The sequence below is a fragment of the Pundamilia nyererei genome, unplaced genomic scaffold, assembly GCF_000239375.1.
Source record: "Pundamilia nyererei isolate P.nyererei 1_Seehausen unplaced genomic scaffold, PunNye1.0 scaffold00236, whole genome shotgun sequence".
Lineage (NCBI taxonomy): Eukaryota > Metazoa > Chordata > Actinopteri > Cichliformes > Cichlidae > Pundamilia > Pundamilia nyererei.
In genome coordinates this window covers 239,445-264,747 of record NW_005187637.1, presented here as the reverse complement: position 1 = coordinate 264,747, position 25,303 = coordinate 239,445, and the positions used below count along the sequence as shown (strand labels likewise).

Here is a 25,303-nt window from a genome sequence, read left to right as displayed (position 1 = left end):
GCCAGATTAACACGTTTACTCACAAGTAAAGCTCATACCAGCATTATAGACATCACATGTTGTCTGTGATCTTTTTCAATGGGGTTTTAGAGAAAGCTGTAAGTGTATTACAGCTTAAATTTTTCAGACGGGATAAAAAAGGACTCCTCTGTGAATTCTATCTTTTCTACGTTTTCGCTGTTGTTGTTTTTTCCAGTTTAAACTTAAGGAATCACAGAGTCACTTTAGGAATAAAAACAAACAAAAGCTGCCTGGTTTGGTGAATAGACTGATCAGCCAAGCGGATGGGCAAGTGGCCACTTTGTTTCAGGGCCCTCCCTTGACTAATCAATGACATGGATGAGACAGTTGCCCTATTATTAGTATTCTCTGCTTATTATAATCAAATGCAGGTACATTTGCACAAGTCACACTCTTGTGTGACCTCCCAGGTTCTTATATGTATGTCCTGCTCAAATGAAATCTTTATGTCTCATCTAGTACACAGTTCAGAATAACTACTCTGCTTTACGTCTTTGTGACTTCTTTACAGTGCATGGATCACAGAATCCAAGGAAACAGCGCATCCAAGTCCTTGACAGCCCATTTAAACGTGGTTGCACAACTTAGATTAGTGCATGAGTTAGCTACAATTTTTTTTTCATGGGTCAGTGATATGATCTCATCCAGAACGCCTGGTAGGCAACTTGTGTTATACCCCAGCAGGAGAAACATGTATGACGTCCACTGGACTCAAGTTCATCCTTGAACTGACCCACACATAAGATAATTAAAAATCAGAACAAATGAGCTAAGTGGTTGGGGAGCTATTCTGCAGAGAGACTGTTGTCACGCCTTTTCAGAGCATTGCCCTGCTATGCGTTGCCATTGTGTAGCTGTTAAAACATAGCTACACAATGGCCATCAGCTCCTGACCTTTAGACTGAGTGGCAGGCAAGTAAAATTTCCATCAAACGTATTAACGTTTTGCAGGAGCCTTTCTTCCACAGACAAATGACAAAGCTGATATAAAACAGATTTCCTGTTTGCACCTGCAGTAATATGCATGTTAAAATGCACTTTACTTACACTTTTGGTAATTACCACAACAATTTCAACAACCACATATGCTGGTTTCAGTTCTAAATTGTACTAAAACCAACACATTGTACCAGATTCAACATACTATACAATTAAAATGAGGCCTGTAATTAACAATGTTTTAACAGAAATGAAATCCTAAATGCCTCAGGCTTTGCAGATTTCAGAACATTGGAGGATCTCAGACTCCACAGAGATGTTTTCATGTTACAAGCAGGGACCAAACGATCTTTTCCCCCACAGTAGTTGACCCCACTGACTCTTCTGGGTCTTGAAACTCTCAGTGCAGTAATAGCTCTCAGCCGGTGAGATAATGTCATCTGACACGCACTGATTTAGGAGAGCTAATTGCACCCCACACTGTTGTAATTTCTTATTCATGCATGTTTGAATGGTGACTTATGGCCACTGATAATTGCCCAAGCCCAATAACTGCACCTCTGCTTTGTATTATCCTACCAAATGGACAATTTTGCTTTATTATGCAAGAAATATTGAATTAAAGTTTCATACAAAGTGTTTATTTATTTTTTTATCGAGAGCAGTGACGTCTTTCTATCCTCAGTTCATTTGATGGTGACAGTGCTACGCATTAATGCAGTTGGAGTTAATGTTATCTTTCCATTTGGTGATACATTGTCTTCTGCTTTTGTTTAAATAGGAGTGTTGGATAGTATTTGTTGTGACCCTTGCTAAGTAACAAGCAATATGAAATGGTGTCAGCTGATGGATTGCATATATTTTAATAGTAATTAAACAAAATGTCACTATAATCATCGTAACACGTAATGTGATTAAAACACTGAGCAATACAGTTCGTCAGCCCGAATCCTATCAATAAGTACATGCAAACAGAATATTCCAGATAAATCTTCTAACAGTACCGGTCACCAGAAACAAACCCTAACATCTGGCTAATGAACTGTAAATGTTGTAAAACCTCTTAATGAAAATGTCCCTCTTGTGCATTCCAATATGTTTCTTGTCATTGCTCTGCTGCAGGTCCACTGGATAAAGTGAAGAGAGGAAGTCTTTAAAGTAACCAGCAACGACAGGGCACTAAAGCTCTGCAGGGGGCTACACCATTGGAAATTAGGATCCAAGTATAATGCGGTGAAAGTAGCTCCCCACATGTGTCTGCTAAAGACTTTCCAGGCTGCTGTAAAGAGCCATGTCTGCTGATAGAGGGTGCAGCCCCATAGCACAACTGGCTTTAGTTAAACTACAGCAAAATGTTGGATTCTACTTGGTTTGTTAATTAAATATCTAACAGTCTGTAGTGGGTCATTAAATATTAAATGTCACTTAAATAGAATCACTTCTGCAAAATTACAATGCCCACGATCATTAATGTGCAGAGCTGCAAACCCAAGCCCACTGAGCTCAGACTGCTGGCCATGCTAAGGAAATGGCAAGGGAATTTAAAGCATGCTGTAGATTGTGTAAGTGGATTTAATACTTGCAGCACAGCTCTTTAGCCCTCCCTGTTCTGCCTGTTTTACTTTATGTAGACCATGTTAATCTGTAAGTAAAAAGGTGTTTTACTTCTCAAGGGAAATGTCGATATTTAAAGATTTTTTCTTCTGTTATAATTCATAAAAACATCACCTAATGTAGCGTTGCACAGAGTAAAAAAAAAACCCCAAAAACAAACCCTGTGGACATCTATACTCTTATCACAGAGTTGTACCATGGTAATCATTTGTACCACTCCCATCTCCCTGTCCCTTTTTACATTTCTTGGAACACCCAAGAAAGTTCCCCGAGGCAAAGGCTTATTTCACCGGATAGTAACACCTTTTATTATGCCTACCTACAGCAGCTTTTACTGCGCCTCACACCTAGGGGACCTTTAAGGTTTTTGCTTCCAAAGCTATTTGAAGAAGTGACCCCTCCAAAGCCTATTACATTTCTGGTGAAAGGAGAACCACCATTTGAGAAGATTGCCAATAAGTAAGAGCTTAAGTAATCGCTATGGCCTTCTGCACCCACTTGTTTAGACCAAGCCAAGCATGGTGGCCAAGAAAGGTTCCTGATTTAAAACCAGGAAGGATGTGACTGCTGATGCATACCAGATGAGGAGACAATACATAAGATTGCCAAGTTCTGCAGGCATTTGTGATGCAGGAAGATGTTTAATGCACAACGTATGAGTGCTGCAACATAATTTTGGACTCACAGTGTAGGTGAAAAGCTTTGAATGACCATTACCTAATTTTTAAGTGGTTTCCCATTACAACACATTGGAAAGTGAAATGGTAACCCTTAAAAAATAATGGTTGGTTAAATCTTCTGCATAAATATTCCCATCTATGTGAGAATTTATTTGAGAAGAAATCACATAAAAATTTATCTATTACCAAGAAACTACTCATATTGAGTACAAACACATTTGCCTTGGAATGAGCTCAGTCCTCCGCTTTGTGTTTTGTAGTCTTGAGCCTCCTCCTGCACTCACAGAGCGTGACATTCAGGTATTGTTTTCCATGTTCACAGACATTACATCATTCACTCCTAACATCAATTATATGTGAGCTGCCCATGGACAGGGTACAAAGATGAAACTAAATGTGGTACTGGAGCTTTCACAGTGCAGCCTTGTCAAAGTAAATGAAAGCTTTATTTTCTTCTCGGGTTTCATTCTCAACTGGTATTACTGCACTAAAGAAAGATGTGTGACTTTATTTCAACCCCAAAACAGCTTGAAAAAGTCAAAACGAGTTGAAACAGCCATCACTTTAGTTCACGCTCCTTGTATAGAGTGAACGTACGCTGCATCTATCATATATTTTGAATGCAACTTCATTGGTGATATTAAAATCTGCTGTAACACAGCGCCAGACAGTGATGGACCTTTTTTTGTTAATGCTGTCTGACGAAAACAATATGTCACCTTTGGCACAAAGCAGCATTATGTAAAACATATCAAAACCACAGTGCATCTGCTAATCAAATCGTGTCTATGTGTCTAGAAGATGAACAATTCAGGAGGAGCATTGCTGTATTAACTTCAAAGGAGACGGGAGGACGGATCAGAAATAATGCTGCTGCCAGTTGAATCCGCAGTGTATAATTAACAGTCTGTTAACAATTTATGTTTTATCTCAGGACCAATTTTTAATGCCAGAAATGATCTCACACACAAGGGGAAATAAGATTTGAGATTTTTAGAGCATTGCCTTTGATTTTTTCACGCATTAATCTTTCAAACACATCACCATTCAGCTCATTTTTATTCATATGGCTTCAAATCATTGTTCATTTGATAAATGCTGCAGTCTTTCAAGGGAATTTAAAATGAACTTTTTATGTTACTGTTATCTATGCCTGATGACAAACAGGTAGCTGTCAGTGACACCTAGGGGTAAAAAGTTGAGCATTGCATGTTCATGATTAATACTCGAGGCCCAAACAAGCAAATATTGGTAGATTTTCTTTAAATACATCAATAAAATAAATGTAATAAGCAGATGTGAATGATTTCTGCCATGATGTGTGAATCATAGACTATGGGTTTAAAAACCTGTCATAAAGTACAAATTTTCTTTATAACAGTTACTTATGGCAGCTAGCCTCTAAATCATATGCAATTTATAGTCAGTCAGATGTTTTGACAGAGCTGAAATCCAACCATCTATTGATTTATCAGCTGGATGGATGTTTTTCAGGATCACAGTTGGGTTGGTGTATTTATTTTTGTAACTTATAGTTATTTGAATAACTAGAAGTTACAAAAATTAACAAAAATTAACAGTTCATTTCAATTACAGTCCTCTTAAACTCCAAGGGTTTTTCGGAGTTCCTGCTCTCAGATAACATGCCCAAAATGAATAGAGTATTTTTAGTAGTTTTGAGGTACACGGCTACATAAGCTATAGACAATGCCAGTCTCATTGAAGATTATGCATCACTGTCTCCTTTTGCTTGGTGTAGTGCTAAATTTGGCGAAATTTAGAAAGACTAAAACTAAAGACATTTCCTGTTTATTTACTTTAGTTAATGACTGGGAAGGGCCTTTGAGTGCAGTTAAGTTACTGCTATGCTCAAGAAACTATTATGTTCAAGATTTGATCTTTCTGATCTCTTGTGATATTGTGCACTGTTGTCCTGGAATCAGTCATCATAAGATATAAGGTATACTGTGGTTATAAAGGGATAGGTATTGTCAACAACAGCACTCTATGGTGTTGCTCAAACTATGCTCAGCTGAATTTACTTGAAATGATTTCAGTTCAGGTTTAGTTCTATTCTGTTCAGTTCTGTAATGGAGATTTGTTTGTGGTCTATATCATTTGACTTATAAGTCCTGATTTACTAAATAGACGACATCCTGGGATTTCCATTGATATGTCCTGTCCTCTTTTAACTCCAAAGAGGAAGGAAATAACAAAAAACGTTCAATGGGAAGATTCATTTTTTCCTCAATTTTCAGAAGAAAAAAAAATTATATATATATATATCAACTAAAGTCATGTCAAGGCATTTTATATATTCTGCTAAGGGGCCAAAAGTGTGCCAAGAAAATATTTCTCACACCATTACACCACCACCATTCTGAATCCCTGATTTTAATTTCAATTACATTGTATTTATACAGCGCGACGGACCCCTTTCAGCAAGCACTTGGCGACAGTGGGAAGGAAAAATTCCCTTTTAACAGGAAGAAACCTCAGAAAAAATCCCGCTCAGGGAGGGGCAGTCATCTGCTACAACCAAGTTGGGTGCAATGGCAGAGAGATGGGTCAAAATCAAACTGTGGAAGAGAGCCAGAGATTACAAATAACTCTGGCTGATATACAGCAGGATGAATCCATGCTTTTATGCTGTATATGCCAAATGCTGACCATAGCATCCAGACAATCTCTGTTGTTCAGCTTCGGTGAGTCTGTGCAAATTGTAGCATCGGGTTTTCTGATCATAGCTGACAGGAATGGAACCAGTATGGCTTTTGTTGTAGCTCACCTGCTTTAAGGATGAGATGTCCCTATGCATAAAGCTACTTTTGGCTGCTGCCTTAATTACAAGGGGTCACCACAGTTAGTAGCTCTCCATGTTTGATTTGGGAGATTTTTATGCTGGATGCCTTTCTCCTCCTTCCCCAACCCCTTCAGGATCTCCTCTCAGGAGTTTTCACTTGTTAGGTAAATGTATAATGAGATGTTCTTCTGCAAACCAAGTGATTATTTGAGTTACTGTTGCCGTCTTATCAGCTTGAAGCAGTCTGGTCATTGATGCTCCCCAGATATTTTCTATATATATATTTTTTGACTATTCTGTGTAAACCTCAGACATTGGTTGTGAGGGAAAATACTTAGACCAGTCCATCTGGCACCAACAACCACTTTCAAAGTCACATAAACAACGTTTCTTCCCTGTCCTGATGCTTCATCAGGTTGTTTAACTTCACCGACCTGCTGCCATGTGATTGGCTGATTAGATATTTGCATCAACGTGTAGATGAACAGCTGTCCCCAATATATCCTAGTATATTAAACTTGTCATTTGAATTATATTGAATTGACAGTATACCTTTAAGAACGAATTCACCCACTCTCCCCCCTCCCTCCTTTGTTATGACGTTTCCTCACTCCCGGCATGCTCACTGGAAGTCCAATTATTGCTAATGGCGGGTATTGTACGAAACATGCGTATTTTAAGCTATCGTCTGCTGACTGTGAAAGAGTAAATTTCATATAAATAGTTGCTTTGTGTCTCGAAGAACCTTGGAATATAAACAAGGCTGAGGAGTCGAATAGAGCACCGAGGAGGACTTAGTAGTTCTTATCGTCATGCGGCAGCTCTCCGTTAACAACTGATACGAACTGAAACTGAGCAAGGCAGCGTGTGTTTGATTGAGAAATAGCTTCAGTGTTGGCAATGCTAGCTCACCTAACCGCCTGTCTCAGAGCCATAAGTCCAAAACTACTGCGGAAATAGCCAACTTAATGAGACGGAGGAAGTTTAGCTAGGACGGAAACTTAGCGTTCATTCATTCGACCGTTGGTAAATCACTTGTGAATCGGAAATGAAAGCGCTGACATTATTACTGTTGGTGTTGCTATTATTATTAACCGTTTATCAGGTTAAGTGTTCCTCCAAGCTCAATATTCCCAAAGTGTTGCTTCCGCTTGCCAGAAGTACAAGAATTAACTTCACACTGGAAACAACTGAAGGCTGCTACAGATGGTGAGTAGAAAAACTGGAAACGCATTAGCCGAAGGGGGTGTCGAGGTGTGTGGTGCATATGAGGCCACATGGCAATCTCTACTGTATGCACTGTGTGTACAGTTGAGGCCATAATGAGGACCACAAAGAGGCTAAACTTTTTAGGTTTAACATGGCTTTCCAGTGTCATTTGTTAGTTTTTGAGTTAATCTTTTAATCCAAATTAAAGCTAATATAAGTTAACTGCTATATATAATCTTAGTTTCTCTTGATGTCAGAAGGTGACAGTGTTGTTGACTAAGGAGTTCATAGTGGGTGGTCCTGGTGGTTTACTAAGCTACATTGCAATTGCAATTGTTTCTGATATATTACCCAAGTACATGAACAAAAAAATAAAATAAAATGTTAAAGCATTGTAAAAGTATAATTTACAGTAGAGCAAAGCAGAATTTTATAACAACAGTACGTTATAAAATAACCAGGGAGTGTATACGACTTATCGCTGTCCTTGTTCTTCAGGTCCTCCACCAGACCAGAGGTCGCAAGCATCCAGGCTGTGGATGAGGACCACATCAGGGGTTGCTCCCGGAAAGCTGTTCTCCAGGCTCTTTCAACACAGCCGTCCAGACTGACCAGTATTATCCTAGCTGAAGATGTTGGTAAGAACAGCAGTAGCCTTAAATCAACTGCCATTGGAAATTGATGCAGATAGTCAGATTGTCAACCAGGCCGTCAGATTAAAGAATGTATTGTGTTATGGTTTAATAACTCTCCACACTGTTGCATAAAGATGTAGAGAAATGTTCATGATCATGCAGCTTCCATCAGGGGGAAAAAAATTGCATGCTGTATAATTACAGTGTGCAATCCATCTTAAAAAAGATGCTATAAAGTAGAAATGACAGCTTAAGGTGGAAATGAAGTACAACACTTAAGAGATATAGTCATGACAGGTGCAATGGCTGCAATTTTGCTTGTAATATTTAAATATTTTTGAAAACACCAGAAGTCTGAGGTGTATGTAGTCACTTTATTAGACCAGTGCAAGAACAAGTATGTGTCTCAAAAGACTGTTTTGGAAAATGGAGAACTAAGTGAGAGAAATGGGAACGTAATTAACCTCAGCGGCTCTGTTTTTAATTTGCAGTATGATGAAGACGTTCGTCTGATTCTCTTACTCTATTTCTGATCCAAGCAGACACATCTCCTTTCTAAGCCTGTCTGCAAAGAAGTATTTGTGCACTCTGCAGACACCACTGTGAATTTCTCTGAAAAAACCTGGTAGATCAGCAGTTTCAGAAATACTCAGACAAGTCCATCTGGCAAAAACAACCATGCCACATTCAAAGTCACTTAAATCACCTTTCTTCCTCATTCTGATGCTCTGTTTGAATTTCAAACTGAGCACTAGATTGGGAAAATCAGCTATGTCAGAATAATAGGACTGAGTAATGACTGCAAAGTTATGTTTCCCCATGTTTAAAAATGGGCTTCACAGTTCCCCGTAGTTTAATTCAAATTAGATAACAGAACTCAAACAGCCTAGAAATTCTTGATATTTACAATGTGGTGGCATGTTGTCTAGGGTTTTTTTGTATTGACAGAGGGTTCTTTATCTCACTTTTTATGGGCTTACAACCGCACATTTTTGCGGTTTAATTTTTACAACTTCATTCTTATCAATGCCCCCCCTGGATCTCTTATTGTCTCTTTAGGGTTAGATCATTACTTTATAATCTATCCAAATAATATCTAATGGTTAGCTTCATACAAATCATTGTTGCACAACACATTTTCTCCATCCTTCCTTCTTTGCAGTTGTGAAATAAGCTGTCATCTGTTGCCTGAGACCCTGTGTCATTGCTGTGACATGGTTACCCTGCCACATACATCTGAAATGTTTCAAACAAAATAAATAAATCTATTTTTTCACAATAACTGAGCAGTTTTAGGTTTCCAAAAGCCTAATTTAATATAGCCTTTTCGCTCACTCTTTCATGCCCACTAACCAAAAGAGCCACAACATTTGACTTGACTGATAACTCTGCATACTACAAGGAATAAAGGGAGCTTTAGAGCTGCTGCTCTCCACTCTCATTTCCATACAGTCGCGATAAAATGTTTTAGTGAGGAAGTAGATTTCAAGCTTTGCATGTCAAATCAAATCTTGAAATGCATTTGATTCAATTTGGAGAAAACATCCCTACGTACTTAATAGTCTTGCCTTCTGTTTGCAGTTACAGGACAGGTGCTGCGTTGCGATGCTATTGTCGACATCATCAGTGAAATCCAGATAGTGTCCACCACCAGAGAGCTACATCTTGAGGATTCACCACTGGCACTCAGGATTCATGCACTGGACTCTGAAGGTGACATTAAAATGGCTTCTTATTGGAGAGTGCTATTCTAATTTTAGCCTATTGGTGTTATTGGTAAGGTAAATAGTTCCTCATATTGTATTATCACTCAGTTCTTAAGCTGTAAGGAGTCCACAGTGTTTATGTTGTGCTCTGAGTGTTCAGAGTAATGAGTGAGCTGGCTCAAGGTAGTGTTTTCTTTCCCCCTCAGGCTGCTGCTGTGAGGTGGCTTTTTGTTCTGTTCGACTGGTTCCATTTAGGCCTGGCACACTTAGTTTAATGAGCTGTAGCTACAGCCTGATTCTTTCTGATGGTGGCTCGAGGGTCTAGTGTTATGGGTGTTATGCAATTTTTGTTTTTGTTTTTTACATTTATTTATTTTTGAAGTAAACACCATCTAAGGAATCTAAAGGGTCTGTATGCATCTTGTAATGAGGTTCATTTTTGGTTTTCTTTCACCTATTTCACCTGCTTATTAAAGACAGACAATTGATTAGTAGTAGTTTGGAGACAATGATAGCGAGGCTAAGGCTAAGACGGCTTGGACCGTGTTCAAGGGAGGCATCAGTTTTAAGTTTTATTTAAATAGATAGAGGATATATTGAAAAAAGGATGTTATACATGGCGATGCCAGGCAAAAGGAAAAGACAAAGAAGATTCATGGGTGCAGAGGAGGAGGGAATGCAGAGGGTTGGTGTCAAAGGAGAGGGTGCTAGGGACAGGGTGAGATGTAGGCAGATGATCAACTGTGGCAACCCCTAAAGGCAACAGCTAAAAGAAGAAGGAAAAAAATTAGATACAGCCACTAATGATTTTGGCCTTAAACCACAAGTTAGAATTTCATTGCAGATAATTCTCACCAAGTCTCACACAGCCATGTTTTATTTGGTGACTTAAATAAATATTTTGCTTTATTTCAGGAAACACCTTCAGCACCCTTGCAGGTCTAGTGTTTGACTGGACCTTAGTGAAAGATGTGAATGGATTCTCTGACTCTTACAATTCATTACGGTAGGTTTGCGTGTGTTATTACTTTAAGGCTGTCTTGAACTACGTGATTTATTGATGGTAAACTAAAAATAAAAAAAAGTTATCTAGCAAACTGACTGCTAGTGTAATCATAAACAGCTTATTGAACAATCCTGTTGGATTTCCCTGTGCGGTATTTTAATTTTATATTTTTACGTCCCGTAAAAACCCATTTATCTCGAGGTTAAATATAATACAGAAGGATCGCAGCTTACGGTGTAGCCTCATATGTAAACTATAGCAGCTATGGATAGAGGGGTATTGAAGAAGTACGTATGTTCTGCTGTTTAATAGTTGTTTGATAGTAAAGATTAAACACTTCTTATGGTATTAATCTCTTGATTTGGTGTTGGTGGTCCATTCTGCGCTGTGCCAAAAATGTAACTACACTGACTTGAGTAATGTATTTCTGATTTCTTTTCTGTGTTCAAGGGTACTTAAATTCTCAGAGTCCACATACACCCCTCCTGGATACATATCTGAAATGGAACGTGTTGGGAAACAGGGTGATATTATTTTAGTATCAGGCCTGAAAACAGGACATGCAAAGTTGAAGGCAAAAATACAAGAACCTCTTTATAAGGTAAGATGGTGCAAAGGACATTTTATTTGCTGTTGTCACCTGTAGAGAGTAGAAATATTTCCCTTTTATTGTTATAATGATATTGTTTGTTTATTTATTTATGTATTTATTATTGGACGGTAAAAAGAAGTCAGAGTTCTGGTAAAATTTGGCCCATTTTGAGTAATAACTTAGTTTGGAGACGAAGACATCTAAAAATAGCAAAATATTACATAGCAGCAGTACTTTAGGATGTCAAGGCTGCTGTGACAGTTAAATTGTGCTTCTGTCTTGTCAACTTTTTTTTTTTTTTTTTTTTTTTTGGTTGGTTTTTTTGTTAAGATGGCATTTTGTTTTCATCTGATGCACTTGTATTCTGAATAAATGTCCAATTAAGTCCAGGAAAGGAAAGTTATTTTTGGTAGTATAGAAAATCTGCGAAAATGGCTGTTGGGCACTTGTAGTTTGAATTCATATCTGCATTTATAAAACTGCAGTCTGTTTGATCTGGTTTGAAAAGGCGGGAAGCTGAAGCTGTGTTGTGTTGTGTAACCATGGTATCCATGCCACAGGATGTGGGTGCTGCAGAGGTAAGGCTGCTGATCTTAGAGAACATCCTGCTGAGCCCCGCACACGATATCTACTTGCTGGCCGGAACTTCGATCAGATACAGAGTCTTGAAGATAAGACAGGGAACGATAACAGGTCTGACTCTGTTTAATGAGGAGTGAAGTTCTTCATTCAATGTTTACTTAACTTGATGTACATTTCCTGAAGCTGTATGCAAAGACATTCAGTAGTACTACATGAGTTTGCATGAGTGTTGCTAATATATGAAGTGAAAATGTAGTCGAGTCATTGATGTCACAGATGAGAGGAGCAGCTCTGCATGGTACATAAATGCCAACCTTTCAGCTAATTTCTCTTTGTTTGTCTAGAGCTCTCTATGCCTTGTGATCAGTATGAGCTGCACCTTCAGAACAGTGTTGTTGGTACTAATGGAAACCCAGATGTTGCTGTGGCCAGTCTGGATCCAAGAACCTCCACTGTTACAGCAGTTCAGCTGGGACACATCAATGTGGTGCTGGATCATAAGAGTATCCTTCTGACCTATTGCACCTCTATTGAGCAGTTACTGTTCTGGTCTAGTGCTGTGCAAAAGTCTTGAGCACCTTTCATTTGTTGATATTTTACTAGGAAAATCGTTTATGAACGGAATGATTAAACATGTACAAACATAAATGGAAATGCAGTATATAAAACAAAAATAAAGTTGGTATAATTCTAGTGAGCTTGAAGATCAATATTTAGTATGATCAACTCTATTCTTCAACCCAGCCTGAATCTCTTTGGCAAGTGTTCTTGTAATTTAAGTAGTTAAATCAATAATAGTTCTCTAGGCTTCTTGAAGGACATCCAAAGCTCTTCTTTGGATGTTGGATTACTTTTCTTTTGCATTCTGTAAAGATGATCCCACTCTGCTTCAATAATGTTGAAGTCTAAGCTCTGAGGAGGCCAATCCATGACTAATAGTGTTCCATTGTGTGCTATTTCTGTTTCAGTATGCTTTTACTGCATTGGCAGTGTGTTTGTGATCATTGTCAAGTTGAAAAAATAAAGCCACTGCCTATCGCACACTTTCCAGATGGTGGATCAAAATCTGATGGCACTTTTCTGTGTTCATTTGTCCATCAAATTTGACAGGATCTCAAACATCACTGGCTGAAATGTAGGCACCACACCTGTTACAGTGGATTTTGGAGTATGTGTTGTTTTTGGAAATTTTTTCATATATTAAACTGAACAAATGCCATCAAATTGGTAGCAAAGTGCACACAGATGTATTATAAAATTGGTTTCTTTGCTAAACTGTCTGTGTAGACACAACATTGCTTCATCCATTGAGTTGGGTTCCTTTTTTATCCTTGAATTGATGTTAAGGGACTTCACAAAAATTTCCAAAGAAAAGATCTTCAGGAAGCCTGGAGAACTATTGCTCAAGATCACTTGAAAAACAGTTACAAGAAAGTCTGACTCTTTTGAAGCATAATATAAAGAACTGAGTGGTACCTCAAGACTTTTGCATAGTACTGTTTAATCTAATGTTTACTACAACATGTGTATTCTGTTATAATGATTCAGTTCTTTTTTTTTTCTTTTTCTTTATTAAGAGGAGTCTATCATTTAAATTTTCCTTAACAGTATCTTCTCAGGCCTTCGGATGCAAGGAGTGTCTCGCCTACCCAATAGCACCCTATATGTTGTTGAACCAGGCTATTTAGGTCTGTTTCTTTTTCTTCACTGAAAGTCTAATTTAAAAAAAGTTGTGTGTGTTTTAGATTAAGTTGACCAATATTTTGTCTGCAATTTGTTTAGGTTTTAAAATTCACCCAGGAGATAGTTGGATTCTTGAAACTGGAAGAGTATATGATATCCACATTGAAGTATTTGACAAATCTAGCAACAAAATTTACCTATCTGATGTAAGTGCTTCCATTAAATCATTTGCAGTGTACTAGTTGCAGATAAAAATCAATATATAGGCAGTGTTTTATAAATCTGTGTGTGGTTTATTTTTTTTTATTTTGCAGAATGTCCGTATTGACACTACTTTCCCTTTGGAGTATTTTGAAATCCTGGAGTCTTCTTTGAATGGATCATATCACCATGTCAGAGCACTCAAGGAAGGCCTGACACTTATTGATGCAACCTTAAAAGCTGTCGTGGATAAAGTAAGTTTAGATGCAGCTTTGACCCTGGATTTATTATTATTGCTACAACCTACTGACACGTTCTTCCGCTTCAGTCGAGAGGGCTCGATCATTTCCTGTGCTATCTGTTCTCTTTCAGAGTGGAAATGTCCATCCTCTCGCCAACCCAGTCCACAATGAACAGGATGTGGAAATCTATAACCCCATAGTTCTTAGTCCCAGTATTCTCACATTTCCATGGCAGCCCAAAGTTGGAGCTTATCAGTACACAATAAAGGTAATCATTCCTTATTTAAGTGACTTCTGTTATGGGGCAGGCAATTTAAACTTAACATCCTGTATAAATTGCTTTAGCATTTGCATTCCTTCATATTCTGTGAAACACCATAGATCAAGCTTTGTTACCACCAAGTCTAACTGTCAGATCCAAAAATTTGATGTCATTTTTATTTAAAAAAAAAAGAAAAGAAAAAAAAAAGACACCTGTTCTTTGGTGCTTTTCAGGCAACAGGAGGTAGTGGAAATTTCAGCTGGACTTCCTCAAATGCAGCTGTTGCCACAGTGACTGTGAAAGGGGTGATGACCACAGTTAGTGACATAGGCGTCAGTGTAATTTATGCTCATGATCTACGTAACCCACTACACTTTGGCCAAATGAAGGTAAGTAAACACAACACCGATTTTAAATGAGATATTTATATCTCATTGTATGAGATGTCATTGATTCTTCCAACTTTAACCTCATAGGACCTGGCGTCCACATATGTGGACATCACATTTTGGGTTGTCTAGAGCACAATACTAAATGGACTTTCGTTTTAAATTTGATAGAACAGTGGCAATGTATTGTCCTTGTAAGTGTATATCAGGTAAAAAGAAAATTCTTTGTTTTTTTTACATTCATTAGGTCCCAATCAGCCCAAATAGCAAAGAGAAAATAAAAATGCATGCCATGAAAGAGTTTGGGTCTTAGGAGGTTAAGGGCAAAAGTACATTAATCACTTTTCAGTAACACTCTTCACCGTGTCTTGGATCATGCTTTCTTCCAGGTGTATGTTGTTGAGCCTGTAGCAATGGACTTTGCTCCTTGCCCAGTAGAAGCCAGGTTGGGCCTCATACTGGATCTGCCTCTCAGGATTTTTGGTCTGCTTGAAGAGGGGGAAAAAGAGCGGGTCATGTTAAGTGACTGTTCCCATTTTGACCTGGTGGTTGAACAGGAGAACTATGGCATCTTTGAAATACTAGACGGTGAGTCCTGTTTGTCTGCCTCGACTGGACTGTGAAGATGCAGTAAATTTAAAAAAAAGAAGATGCAAAAATGTAAGCAGTATGAGCTGGTTTAATAGTAATGCATAGTGTGGTTTTATTTCACTGTCCTTTTTAGATAGACAATTGGTAATGGCTACCAAACAAATGAGGCTCATTCTGTCGAGTGAGGGATTGATTATTATGTTTAGTGTCAATCCAATGTGGGCCCCACATTGCCTGCTTTTTTGGGGGGGTGGACTACTGGTGGGTCTACTGGTGGCGCCCATTGTTGATTTCAAGTAGAAACAAACACTAGAATGAGAAGAAAACATTTTAGATTTCATCACAGTATTTATTATATTCTACATCTTTCCAAAAATCTTTAGTTTTCCGTTATGGAATTGTTTTACTTACAATTAAACGAATGTATAATTAAACCTTGTAGAGTGTGAGTTTTTTTTTTTTTTTTTAAATACATTGTCATATCAGATTATCATGTACTATGACTTTCTCCAACCCCATTTTTCCTGATTCACAGGGAGGCTAACTGCAGGCCAGGACCACTGCAGTGGAGTGAGAGCCAAAGCTTTGGCTCCTGGGTATACCGTGCTTAGTGTCAGCTACACTCACGGCAATGTTCATCTCAGTGCCAAGATCACCATTGCTGCCTATCTTCCTCTCAGAGTGAGTCTAAAGGTCATGTCCTTTTCAGGACTTGGCTCATCACGATGGATGAGGCATTTGTACATAATATCTTTTTCTTAAGGCTTCCAGGATTCATGTCCAATTACTGATTTCATTTTTGGGACATTTTTAGTTATGTTCTTTTTTGTGTGAGTGCGTGTATGTCTGAGATACACTGAAATACACAAATACTTATATATCTCAGTGTTTTCTACTGAATTGGATTCTGTTTGTGGCATTTTGGGTTGTGCAAGCAAACAAAGACACACCCAACTTCCTTTAATAAATGATACCATACATAAAGTGTGGCTGAGCTGCTATTTCAGTTGCTAAGTACCTTGTAGTAAATAAATAAATAATATATTAAGCTGGACTTTGAGGTGAAAGAAGAAAAGAAAATTGCAGTAAACTGCCAATAAGCATGGATCTTATAAGAAAACAGATTCACTGAAGCACATTCATGCAGATTAGTGAATGCAGACTAACCCTACAGAAATGCAACGATTGGCGAGTATTATATTTTACTTCTCATTGGTTTTCGTTGGGAATTTTAGTATTGTGTTATACACAGGGGACACAGGTGTTTGTGGTTTTTTTTGTTTGTTTTTTGTTGTTTGTTTTTTAAATACACAAACACTGTAAGACAAAGGAATAAAACTGACAGCTATTGCACTACAGTGACTGGATGCAACAGTTTGACATGTCACATCTTCTCTGCTAAAATATTTAGTCATTTTTGTGAACAACATACATACTGTCGTTTTTTGTGCACATTACAATCGAGCTGTCAGTAGCATACGGCGTTGTTTAATGCCTCACATGGCACTGATTTGTGTTTTTCAAAATACTGCAGACATGTTTGTGGAGTTTCTTCGCTTGTTTTGCCCTAGCAGCTAAAGTTTGACCCAGTTTTATTTCTCTGCTGTGTAATACCTTGTATTAACATTTCCATAGCCAAGTTCTTCTTAACAGTTGAATGTTATTCTGGCAGGCGATTGACCCTGTATCTGTTGCTGTGGTGACACTGGGATCATCAAAAGACATGCTGTTTGAGGGTGGGCCGCGGCCTTGGGTCTTAGAGCCCTCAAAGTTTTTCTGCAACTTGAGTGCTGAAGATGAGGCCAGCCTGAGTCTTACCCTGATTAGTCCCTTGTCTCACAACTATAATCAACGTTTGGTCAGGGCAACCTGCAGAGCCCTGGGAGAGCAGGTAGGACCTTAAGTGTAATTGTATATCTTGTATTTACTATTCCCAACGCTAACTAAAATATTGTGTGTTTCTAAAATGAATATCGTGGTTTGAAGTCTTAGCTAAAATCATAAATCGTATTCGTTTTATTGCCATTGCGATTAGCATAACTCAAGGGTGTCCTTAATAAATTACTTTGATTTTTTTACAACCATTGTAAAAGTACAGCTGTTTATCTTTCAACTGAATTTAAATGTTATTTCCAGGTTCTGGAGGTGATGGTGGGGAACAAAGCCAGTGTGACCAATCCTTATCCCGCTGTAGAGCCAGCAGTCGTCAAGTTCGTTTGTGCTCCTCCATCCCGCCTTACTCTGGTGCCCGTGTATACGAGCCCACAGCTAGACCTGACCTGTCCGCTGCTGCAGCAGAATAAACAAGTGGTATGCATGTGGTCACTGTTTAATAGACTCCTTTGCTGTGTTTAGATGTGTAGATTGATTTTTATACTGCTACTTCTTTCATTTAATTATTTATCCATTGATTTTCAACACCAGCTGAAGAAATGTCAAGTTTATGATTTATTTCTTTCTTTTAATATGATCTTCTGAAATTTGATCTGTATGAAGGGGCACTGGAAAATAGCTAATTATATTTGTTAACAAAAAGAAGTCCAAGATCTTGGTGTTTTGTTTTTGTGTAATGGAATTAAACTGTTTGAAAAGCACATTCATCATATAAACAATGATCTTCTAGGTGCCTGTTTCAAATTACCGCAACCCTGTTTTGGATTTGGCTGCTTTTGATCATCAAGGAAGGAAGTTTGACAACTTTAGCTCTCTGAGCATGCTGTGGGAATCCACAAAGGTATCGCTGGCCAGTATTGAACCTACTATGCCAATGAAGCTTCAGTTGCTCAGGGAGGGCAACAAACAGATGAAACTTCACGGTAAAAGTTCATATCATTTTATATCATTTGAACTTTAGATTTATGAAAGAAAAACAGGAGAAAAATTTAATCTCAGGGCATTTGAATGGAATGGTCAGTTATCAGTTTAAGTATCTCCAGGAATAGATTGTTTTTGTTTTTATCTACTATATTATTCATAAGTTACAAAATGAAAAATGCATTTATTTCATGTATTTACTTTTTACTTCTTTTTATGATCTGTGATAGGACGGCAGGAAGTTCTTGTCCACCAGCAAACAGGCATTGCTGCCATCACAGCAACAGCTCTCGGTTACCAGGTTTCACACCTGGCTGCAGCCAAAGTCCCCAGTCCAGTAAGTCAAAATAGTTGCTCCGCTAGCAAGTCATGCAAAACAGCTTCTCGCTTCCTCTTAAAAAGTAGAAGTGGTTAACTAAAGTATTATTCAAGATATGTGGATTGTTTTTGTAATAAGGTCTCTTTTGCAAAAGAGATTCATCTCAGTGAGTTTACGTTTTGTTTTGTAAACGCTTTTCTAGTGAACAGGACTTCATCAGCTGAGTTGTTTGGTTTTTTTTTTAAACAGCCATGTTGTCCTGTTAAATACATCTGTAACTCAGTTTCTGTACAGGAGAGGAAAAATCTATTTTTGCATATAATGAATGTGTGGAAAGCTTTAATTTTGTTGTTGTATATTTACATCATACATTTAATAGCCTCAGTCATCATACTTGAACTTGTCTTCCCCTTCTTCTGCCTCTGTCCTCCTAAGTATGACCCCATGACTCCTGTCTCAGCCACACTGGAGCTTCTGCTGGTTGAAGATGTGAAGATTTCTCCTGACACAGTGACCATATACAACCACCCGGATGTGCGAGTAAGTTATGGGATTACTGTTCCAGTGGACAGACACATCAGTACATTTACTTTTTACCCCCCTAAGTCTGGACATCAACACTCTCACTGACTTCTCATGGCTTGTTTTACCAAAATGTATATTTAATGTTTATTATGAGGGATGTGATTTGATCTTTTCACCATTTCACCTCAGCAGGGCAGAAATGTGATTTACTCCCTCAGGTAACTGCTGAATTATTCAGATGGTGCTTATCACCACACGTAGTTGTAATGTGTACCCTTTGCCCCGTTTACTCAGTAAGCATTCCCCTCTTAATCATGTGTGACATGGGAGCAGGGTTAAGTAGGTGTAGGGGGTTAAGTAACTGTTGGTGACCTGTGTTAGAGGATTTTAAAGAGGTGGTTATCTGTCCCCTTTTATGTAACATGCAAGGCCAGTTGCCTGTCAGAAAAACAACTGTGAACACAGATGGTCTTCTGAATCATTTTTGTGATTAATTTTCACTGCAGACTGCTCACTCCAGTTTTGTTTTGTAGGTGAATCTGGCTCTGCGAGAGGGTTCAGGGCACTTTTTTGTCAATACCAGCATTAAAGGGATGGTGAATGTGGTATTCCAGGAGGCTCAGGGCACCGCTCAGGTAAGAAGGAACATCTTAACTGTGTCTTTGAGGGAATATCTATAGTGGACTGCACATGTTACGAAATGTAGAATTTCAAAAAAGTGTATTGAAATGTAATTGTTTCATTTGCTGTTTGCCCAGGTCTCTCCCATCCTTCCAGGCATGGTTAAGGTGATGGTTCATGACCTTTGCCTGGCTTTTCCAGCACCCGCCAAAGCAACTGTACATGTTTCTGACATCTTGGAGGTTTATGTAAGAGTGGTTGACAAGGTCAGTGTCCTGCCTCAGTCCTTCATCCTGGAGGGGTCTAAGCACTACTTGACTATAAAAATCTCTCAGTATCACACATCCCTGCAATGCTTCAGTGACTTATAAGCACTAAATATGGTTATTGTCTTTGAGCACTTCCCTTTCAAATTCCACTGAAAGTCAGCTTGTCTTTACTCATCATTAGATTTACCCTTCCTGTGAACCAGAATTATTTTGCTGCTAATGGATGCTTTTCATCTCTTACAGGTGGAGATTGGCAAATCTGTGAGAGCTTATGTCAGAGTCTTGGATGATAATAGGAAGCCATTCCCTGCCAGCTATTTCCAATTCATGAATCTTAAACTCAAGGCAGCTTCTGCAATAGTCTCTCTGAAGTAAGTAGTAGAAAATGTGTTTTACCTTTAGAGTGAAAGGGCATCTAAGGCTTTATTTTTTTGTTTCTGAATGTCTCCTCTGCAGACCATTAGTGGAGTCCACAGAAAGCGATACTGCTGTTTTCTTGGTGAAAGGTGTTGCCATCGGTCAGACCACTGTATCAGCTGTTGTTGTGGATAAAAATGGGAGAAAAATTGCTTCAGCGCCCCAGCAAATAGAGGTATAATTTTGTGGAGTTTTTTTGTAGTCTATTTTGGGTCTTCTATTAGCGGCACATTTTATACAGGGGGGAAAAAACCCATTTTTTTTTCTTATTATTATTGTAGGTGTTTCCACCTTTCAAGCTAATCCCAAGGAAGATGACCCTGTTAGTTGGAGCAATGATGCAGGTAGGTGTAATATGTCATTTGCTTCATTTCACACTCTAATTAGAAAATATTTAATGTGTACTGTTACAGTAGAAGATGGTGGTCAACTGTGTGTGCAATAACTGAGCCAAACACTCAGTTGAGAGAGAATGAAAGGAAAAGGAAAAAAACTCTGTCAGTGAGAGCAGGTATCCCTGATGTGCTCATCTGTGGCACATAGCTTTGACTGTGAGCGTCAGAGTCTTGGGGGGTTACACAAAGTCCCAGTGTATCAAAATTAGGATAATTTCAAACCATGAATCAAGCCGATCGTCTTCAGTAGATTAGTAAGAAGAAATAAAAAATAGACTTGGATATGAGCACAATAGGTCTACGTTGCACTGGCAGCACACATGAGTTAATTCAGTTTAGTTAAGAGCCCTAGAAAAAATCTACTTTTAGCTATTCCCTGATTCACAATGGGTACCTCCATGTTTTTTGTGTTTCTTCCCAGGACCAGGTTTTTTTGCTTGCTGGGAAATGTGTAAACCACTACACTGTGGAGCAATTAGTCAAGATTACTCTTTAAATTTAAATTACTCCTTCTTTTTTCAATCCTGCTTGTTTACAGATCACATCTGAAGGTGGTCCTCAGCCTCAGTCCAATATCCTGTTCTCCATTTCTAATGAGGAAGTAGCTTCTGTTAATCCCATGGGCCATGTCAGAGGTATTGCTGTTGGAAATGTTTCTGTTACTGGACTGGTCCAAGCTGTTGACGCAGAAACCGGGAAGCTAGTTGTTGTGTCACAGGTAAATGTATATCTGTGGTATTTAAAAGTGTAATGCTTGGGTGGGTTTTGCACATAAGACAGACGAAACTATTTTGTTTCCTCAGGATCAAGTAGAAGTCGAAGTTGTGGTTTTGACTGCCATTCGAATCAGAGCACCTATTACAAGAATGGAGACGGGAGCACAGGTGTGAACGTTTTATACTTGAATCAGTACAACGGACTCAAAATCGATTCTTTGCTGTTTAGAGTCCAAATAGCAATTTTAGACTCAAAATTGAAACCAATAACTGAACAGCGCAATTTTATTTTTTTGTATTTCTAAATCTTCTTTCCTTTTCTAGATGCCTGTATATGTGATGGGTTTGACCAACAGTCAAACACCCTTCTCATTTGGCAGTGTGCTACCTGGTTTTACCTTCCACTGGTCCACTACTAAGAGAGACATCCTGGATGTCCAGCCAAGACACATTGAGGTACCCAGCATTGAGGATTTTCATTCTTGTATTTGATATCATAAGCAGCTTCTATTTTTGTCTCTCGTTTGCCATTGATCGTTTTTATTAGATTTACTTCAGACCTGGTGTCCATCCATTTCACTATGGTTTTTAAAACTAGCGTCTGCTTTGTCTCTGCTTTTCCCCTGCTTCCTCATCGCTGTTGCCTTTTTATTTGATTTTCTGCTTCTATTTTTGCCATGCTCATAATGGTCCTTGTCTTATCTAGGCTAATGTGGAGCTTCAGTCAGAGCACAACTTTGGCATGAGGGTGACTGGAAGAACGAGAGGGCGGACAGGGCTGAAGGTGGTACTCAGAGTTTCTGACCACACGGCTCAGCAGCTTGTGAACAACCTGCAGGAGCTCAGTGACGAGATCCAGATTCAGGTACAGCACCATGGCTATAGCTCACTTTTTATAGACATCTGTAAACAATGGGAAGGGAAACACAAAGTACCATAAATACATCCTATTCAGATATTTTATAAATACCCCTTTTATGGAGTGCTTTGCATATCTTGACTGTGTCCCCTGCTGCTTCTCCATAATGGGGAAAGTTGGCATTTAAGGCAGCAGAGCATTGAAATTGCTGAGTTTTAATAAAAATCTGAAGCTGTTAACTTTGAAGTGATAACACTGCAGATTATTGGGAGCGCAGTGCATCCAACTTCAAATTGTATTAAACTATGACATGTCACTAGTGCAGAAACATCAAAGAACGATTAAGGCTCTCGCATAATTGGAGTTTCAACATTTTGCTTTGATCAAGGTCTATGACAAGCTGCACATGCTTAATCCCAAAGTAGAGGCTGGGGAGTTACTGATGGCTCCGAACTCGGCTCTGAAACTCCAGACTAACAGGTGAGTAGGAATCACCTGCACAGTGGGGTGTTTTGTTTTGTTTTTCTGTTCCATATACACGTGAAAAACAGCTCTTCAGTATTTTATAGCATGTAATAAAAATATGTATACTGTTTGAATGAATGATGTGATTTTGTTTTTTCTTGTCCAATAGGGATGGTTTGGGTGCTCTCTCCTATCGAATGTTAGATGGTCCCGACCAGGTTGTTATTGCTCAAGTAGACGATAAGGGCTTCCTCTTCTCTGGCTCTCTCACTGGCATCTCCTCTTTGCTGGTTACCTCACAAGAGACCTTTGGTGTCAATCAAACTCTCATCCTTGCTGTGAAGGTCAGTTTAAGAGCTACAATGTGAAAATTGTTTGAGATTCATGGTTTAAACATGATATCATGTGGATATTAACTATAAAACACATCTTCTGACCTCCTGCCAAAAACTATGTGCGGTCTGACTGCTGAAACCTTGATTAAACAAATTAAGCAGCTTAAAAAGCACAACAATATAAAGATCTAATGCTTTTGGCTCAAACATAACACAAGTAAACACAGTTTCTAAATGACAGTGTTATTTGTAAGGGTAAAAAACTAATTCCATACCAATATGGCCCAGTGTGGAAGTGATTGCCCCTAAACCTAATAACTGATCAGGCCAGCAACAACTGCAATCAAGCATTTGCAATATCTGGCAAATCTCGCCCCAAGACAGCTGGGATAGGTTCCAGCCCCACCACACCCTGAAAAGGATAAGCAGCACAGGATGGGATTTTGGCAGAATTGCTGTAATTCAGCTGCATTGGTGGGTTTTCGTACATGAACTGCCCTTTTAAGGTAATGCTACAGCATCTCAATCAGATTCCGGTCAAAACTTTGACTAGGCCACTCCAAAGTCTTCATTTTGTTTTTCTTAAGTGATTCAGAACCCAAGAGCCCTTCATCTTGACGTCACTGACACATGGTTGGACATTATCCTTCAGGATGTTTTGGTAGACAGCAGAATTCAGGGTTCCATTTACCACAGCAAGTCTTGCAGGGCGTGAAGCAGCACTAAACCCCCAGACCGTCACAGTACCACCACCATATTTTACTGTTTGTATGATATTCCTTTTCTAAAACGCTGTTACTTTTACGCCAGATGTAATGGGACGCAGACTTTCCAAAAAGTTTAGTCATCAGTCCACAAAATATTCTCCCAAAAGTCTTGGGGATCATCAAGATGTTTTTTGGTAAATGTAAGGCGAACCTTCATGTTCTTTGGTCAGCAGTGGTTTTCTCATTGAACTCTTCCATGGATGCCATTTTTGCCCAGTCTCTTTCTTCTTGTTATAACAAGAAATGGCTTTGTAACACTTTCCAGACAGAGATGACAGTGACTTTTAATTCTCAGGTGTTTTGTTAGGTCGTCGCACGATGTGTTGCTTTTTGAGGTCTTTTAACCTGCTTCACTTTATCAGACAGGTTCTATTTAAGTGATCTCTCTTGTTCTGTCAGTAATCAGGCCTGAGTGTGTTTGGTGAAACTGAAGCTTTCCAAAAAATCTGTTTAATCACACTTAATTCATGATTTAACAAGAGGGGCAATTACTGTTTCACACAGGATGCGGTAGGTTTGGATGACCTTTCTCTCGTAATCAGAGAAATCATCATTTAAAAACTGAATATTGTGTTTACTTTTGTTATGTTTGTAATAATAACATTTAAAACATAAGTGACAAAAATGCATAGCACTAGGAGTGATAGACATTTAATAATCTGGTATTTTTGTGTGGTATGGCTTGTATTTAAAAAAAAACAAAAAGACAACTTTCTTTTCGCCTTTTATTTTTCTTATTTAAAATCCTAGCTTTTTGTTTTCATTAGAACTCAGTAAGAATACAGGAGAGGGTTTCTATTGCCAGTTTTCTTTATTGAATCTTTCTAAAAATATATTATCAGTAGTAACTGCCTGTCGTATGTCGGACTGAGCCTTTCTCCTTTTTCTTCTCTGCCCACTGAGAATTGGCCCGTACATTAGCAACAGCACAGGCCTTTGAAGTGACAGCTGACATCTCGCTGCAGTTACTGATTGCGACACTAATGTTATTCTTCAGGTGGTGCCTGTGTCCTATTTGCGCTTCAGTACCAGTCCGGTGCTCCACACAAACACCAAAGAGAACCTGAAGGCTTTCCCCCTGGGAACTGTACTCACCTTTACTGTCCACTTTCATGCCAGCACTGGAGAAGCACTACACAGCTCCAACTCCCACCTTACATTTACCACAAACAGGTGAGAGACTAAGCAACCTATAGGTTCATTAGCAATTCTCATTAAGCTTCAGGCTGTATGATTCTCAGATCGAAGCATGACAAAGAAAAAGAGGAAGATTTATTTTTCTGTTAGTGTAATACCCCAAGCTTGAAAAGCTATTATCCTTCTGTTCTGGGCCCTATTTATAGAGGGGAAAAAAGCAAGGCCTCACTTTGAGTACTCCTTTTGTGCATCTTCGCCCAGCCTCACATGAGCTAATGTCTACAATTATTTCAAATACAGCAAACCAAGTCATGTCAACCCACAGCCTTCCTAGCCATTATCAAATGTATTTCAGGTAGCAGGTTATCCATCAGTGTTCTCTATTTAGATTCTTAAGTGTTTTTAAAAATTTATTTTTTTGTCTTTCATTCCACACATGACTCATCTGTGTGACAAAAAATATTGGCCACTCAGGTGATTTGAGGCAAGACTTGCATAGTGCTCTGGGT

General features: G+C 38.7%; 1 protein-coding gene across 4 annotated transcripts in view; it reads left to right on the top strand.

Moving 5' to 3' along the window:
- The first annotated feature begins 6,680 nt into the window (after positions 1 to 6,680).
- nup210 (nucleoporin 210) overlaps positions 6,681 to 25,303 on the top strand; it is a 27,631-nt gene continuing 9,008 nt past the window's right edge. For all 4 annotated transcript variants that reach the window (XM_005749053.2, XM_005749052.2, XM_005749054.1 and 1 more), the window contains exons 1-31: positions 6,681 to 7,266; positions 7,765 to 7,904; positions 9,483 to 9,614; positions 10,523 to 10,613; positions 11,064 to 11,214; positions 11,766 to 11,898; positions 12,132 to 12,290; positions 13,407 to 13,475; positions 13,570 to 13,676; positions 13,785 to 13,925; positions 14,044 to 14,181; positions 14,409 to 14,564; positions 14,954 to 15,152; positions 15,691 to 15,836; positions 16,828 to 17,046; positions 17,292 to 17,465; positions 17,779 to 17,971; positions 18,200 to 18,306; positions 18,724 to 18,828; positions 19,347 to 19,448; positions 19,572 to 19,700; positions 19,947 to 20,074; positions 20,160 to 20,295; positions 20,402 to 20,464; positions 21,054 to 21,233; positions 21,319 to 21,399; positions 21,556 to 21,687; positions 21,938 to 22,096; positions 22,479 to 22,570; positions 22,725 to 22,899; positions 24,655 to 24,830. In XM_005749053.2, coding sequence (XP_005749110.1) covers positions 7,106 to 7,266; positions 7,765 to 7,904; positions 9,483 to 9,614; positions 10,523 to 10,613; positions 11,064 to 11,214; positions 11,766 to 11,898; positions 12,132 to 12,290; positions 13,407 to 13,475; positions 13,570 to 13,676; positions 13,785 to 13,925; positions 14,044 to 14,181; positions 14,409 to 14,564; positions 14,954 to 15,152; positions 15,691 to 15,836; positions 16,828 to 17,046; positions 17,292 to 17,465; positions 17,779 to 17,971; positions 18,200 to 18,306; positions 18,724 to 18,828; positions 19,347 to 19,448; positions 19,572 to 19,700; positions 19,947 to 20,074; positions 20,160 to 20,295; positions 20,402 to 20,464; positions 21,054 to 21,233; positions 21,319 to 21,399; positions 21,556 to 21,687; positions 21,938 to 22,096; positions 22,479 to 22,570; positions 22,725 to 22,899; positions 24,655 to 24,830 — 4,274 coding nt within the window. In that variant the 5' untranslated portion in view covers positions 6,681 to 7,105. The remainder of the gene's footprint in view (positions 7,267 to 7,764; positions 7,905 to 9,482; positions 9,615 to 10,522; positions 10,614 to 11,063; positions 11,215 to 11,765; positions 11,899 to 12,131; positions 12,291 to 13,406; positions 13,476 to 13,569; positions 13,677 to 13,784; positions 13,926 to 14,043; positions 14,182 to 14,408; positions 14,565 to 14,953; positions 15,153 to 15,690; positions 15,837 to 16,827; positions 17,047 to 17,291; positions 17,466 to 17,778; positions 17,972 to 18,199; positions 18,307 to 18,723; positions 18,829 to 19,346; positions 19,449 to 19,571; positions 19,701 to 19,946; positions 20,075 to 20,159; positions 20,296 to 20,401; positions 20,465 to 21,053; positions 21,234 to 21,318; positions 21,400 to 21,555; positions 21,688 to 21,937; positions 22,097 to 22,478; positions 22,571 to 22,724; positions 22,900 to 24,654; positions 24,831 to 25,303) is intronic.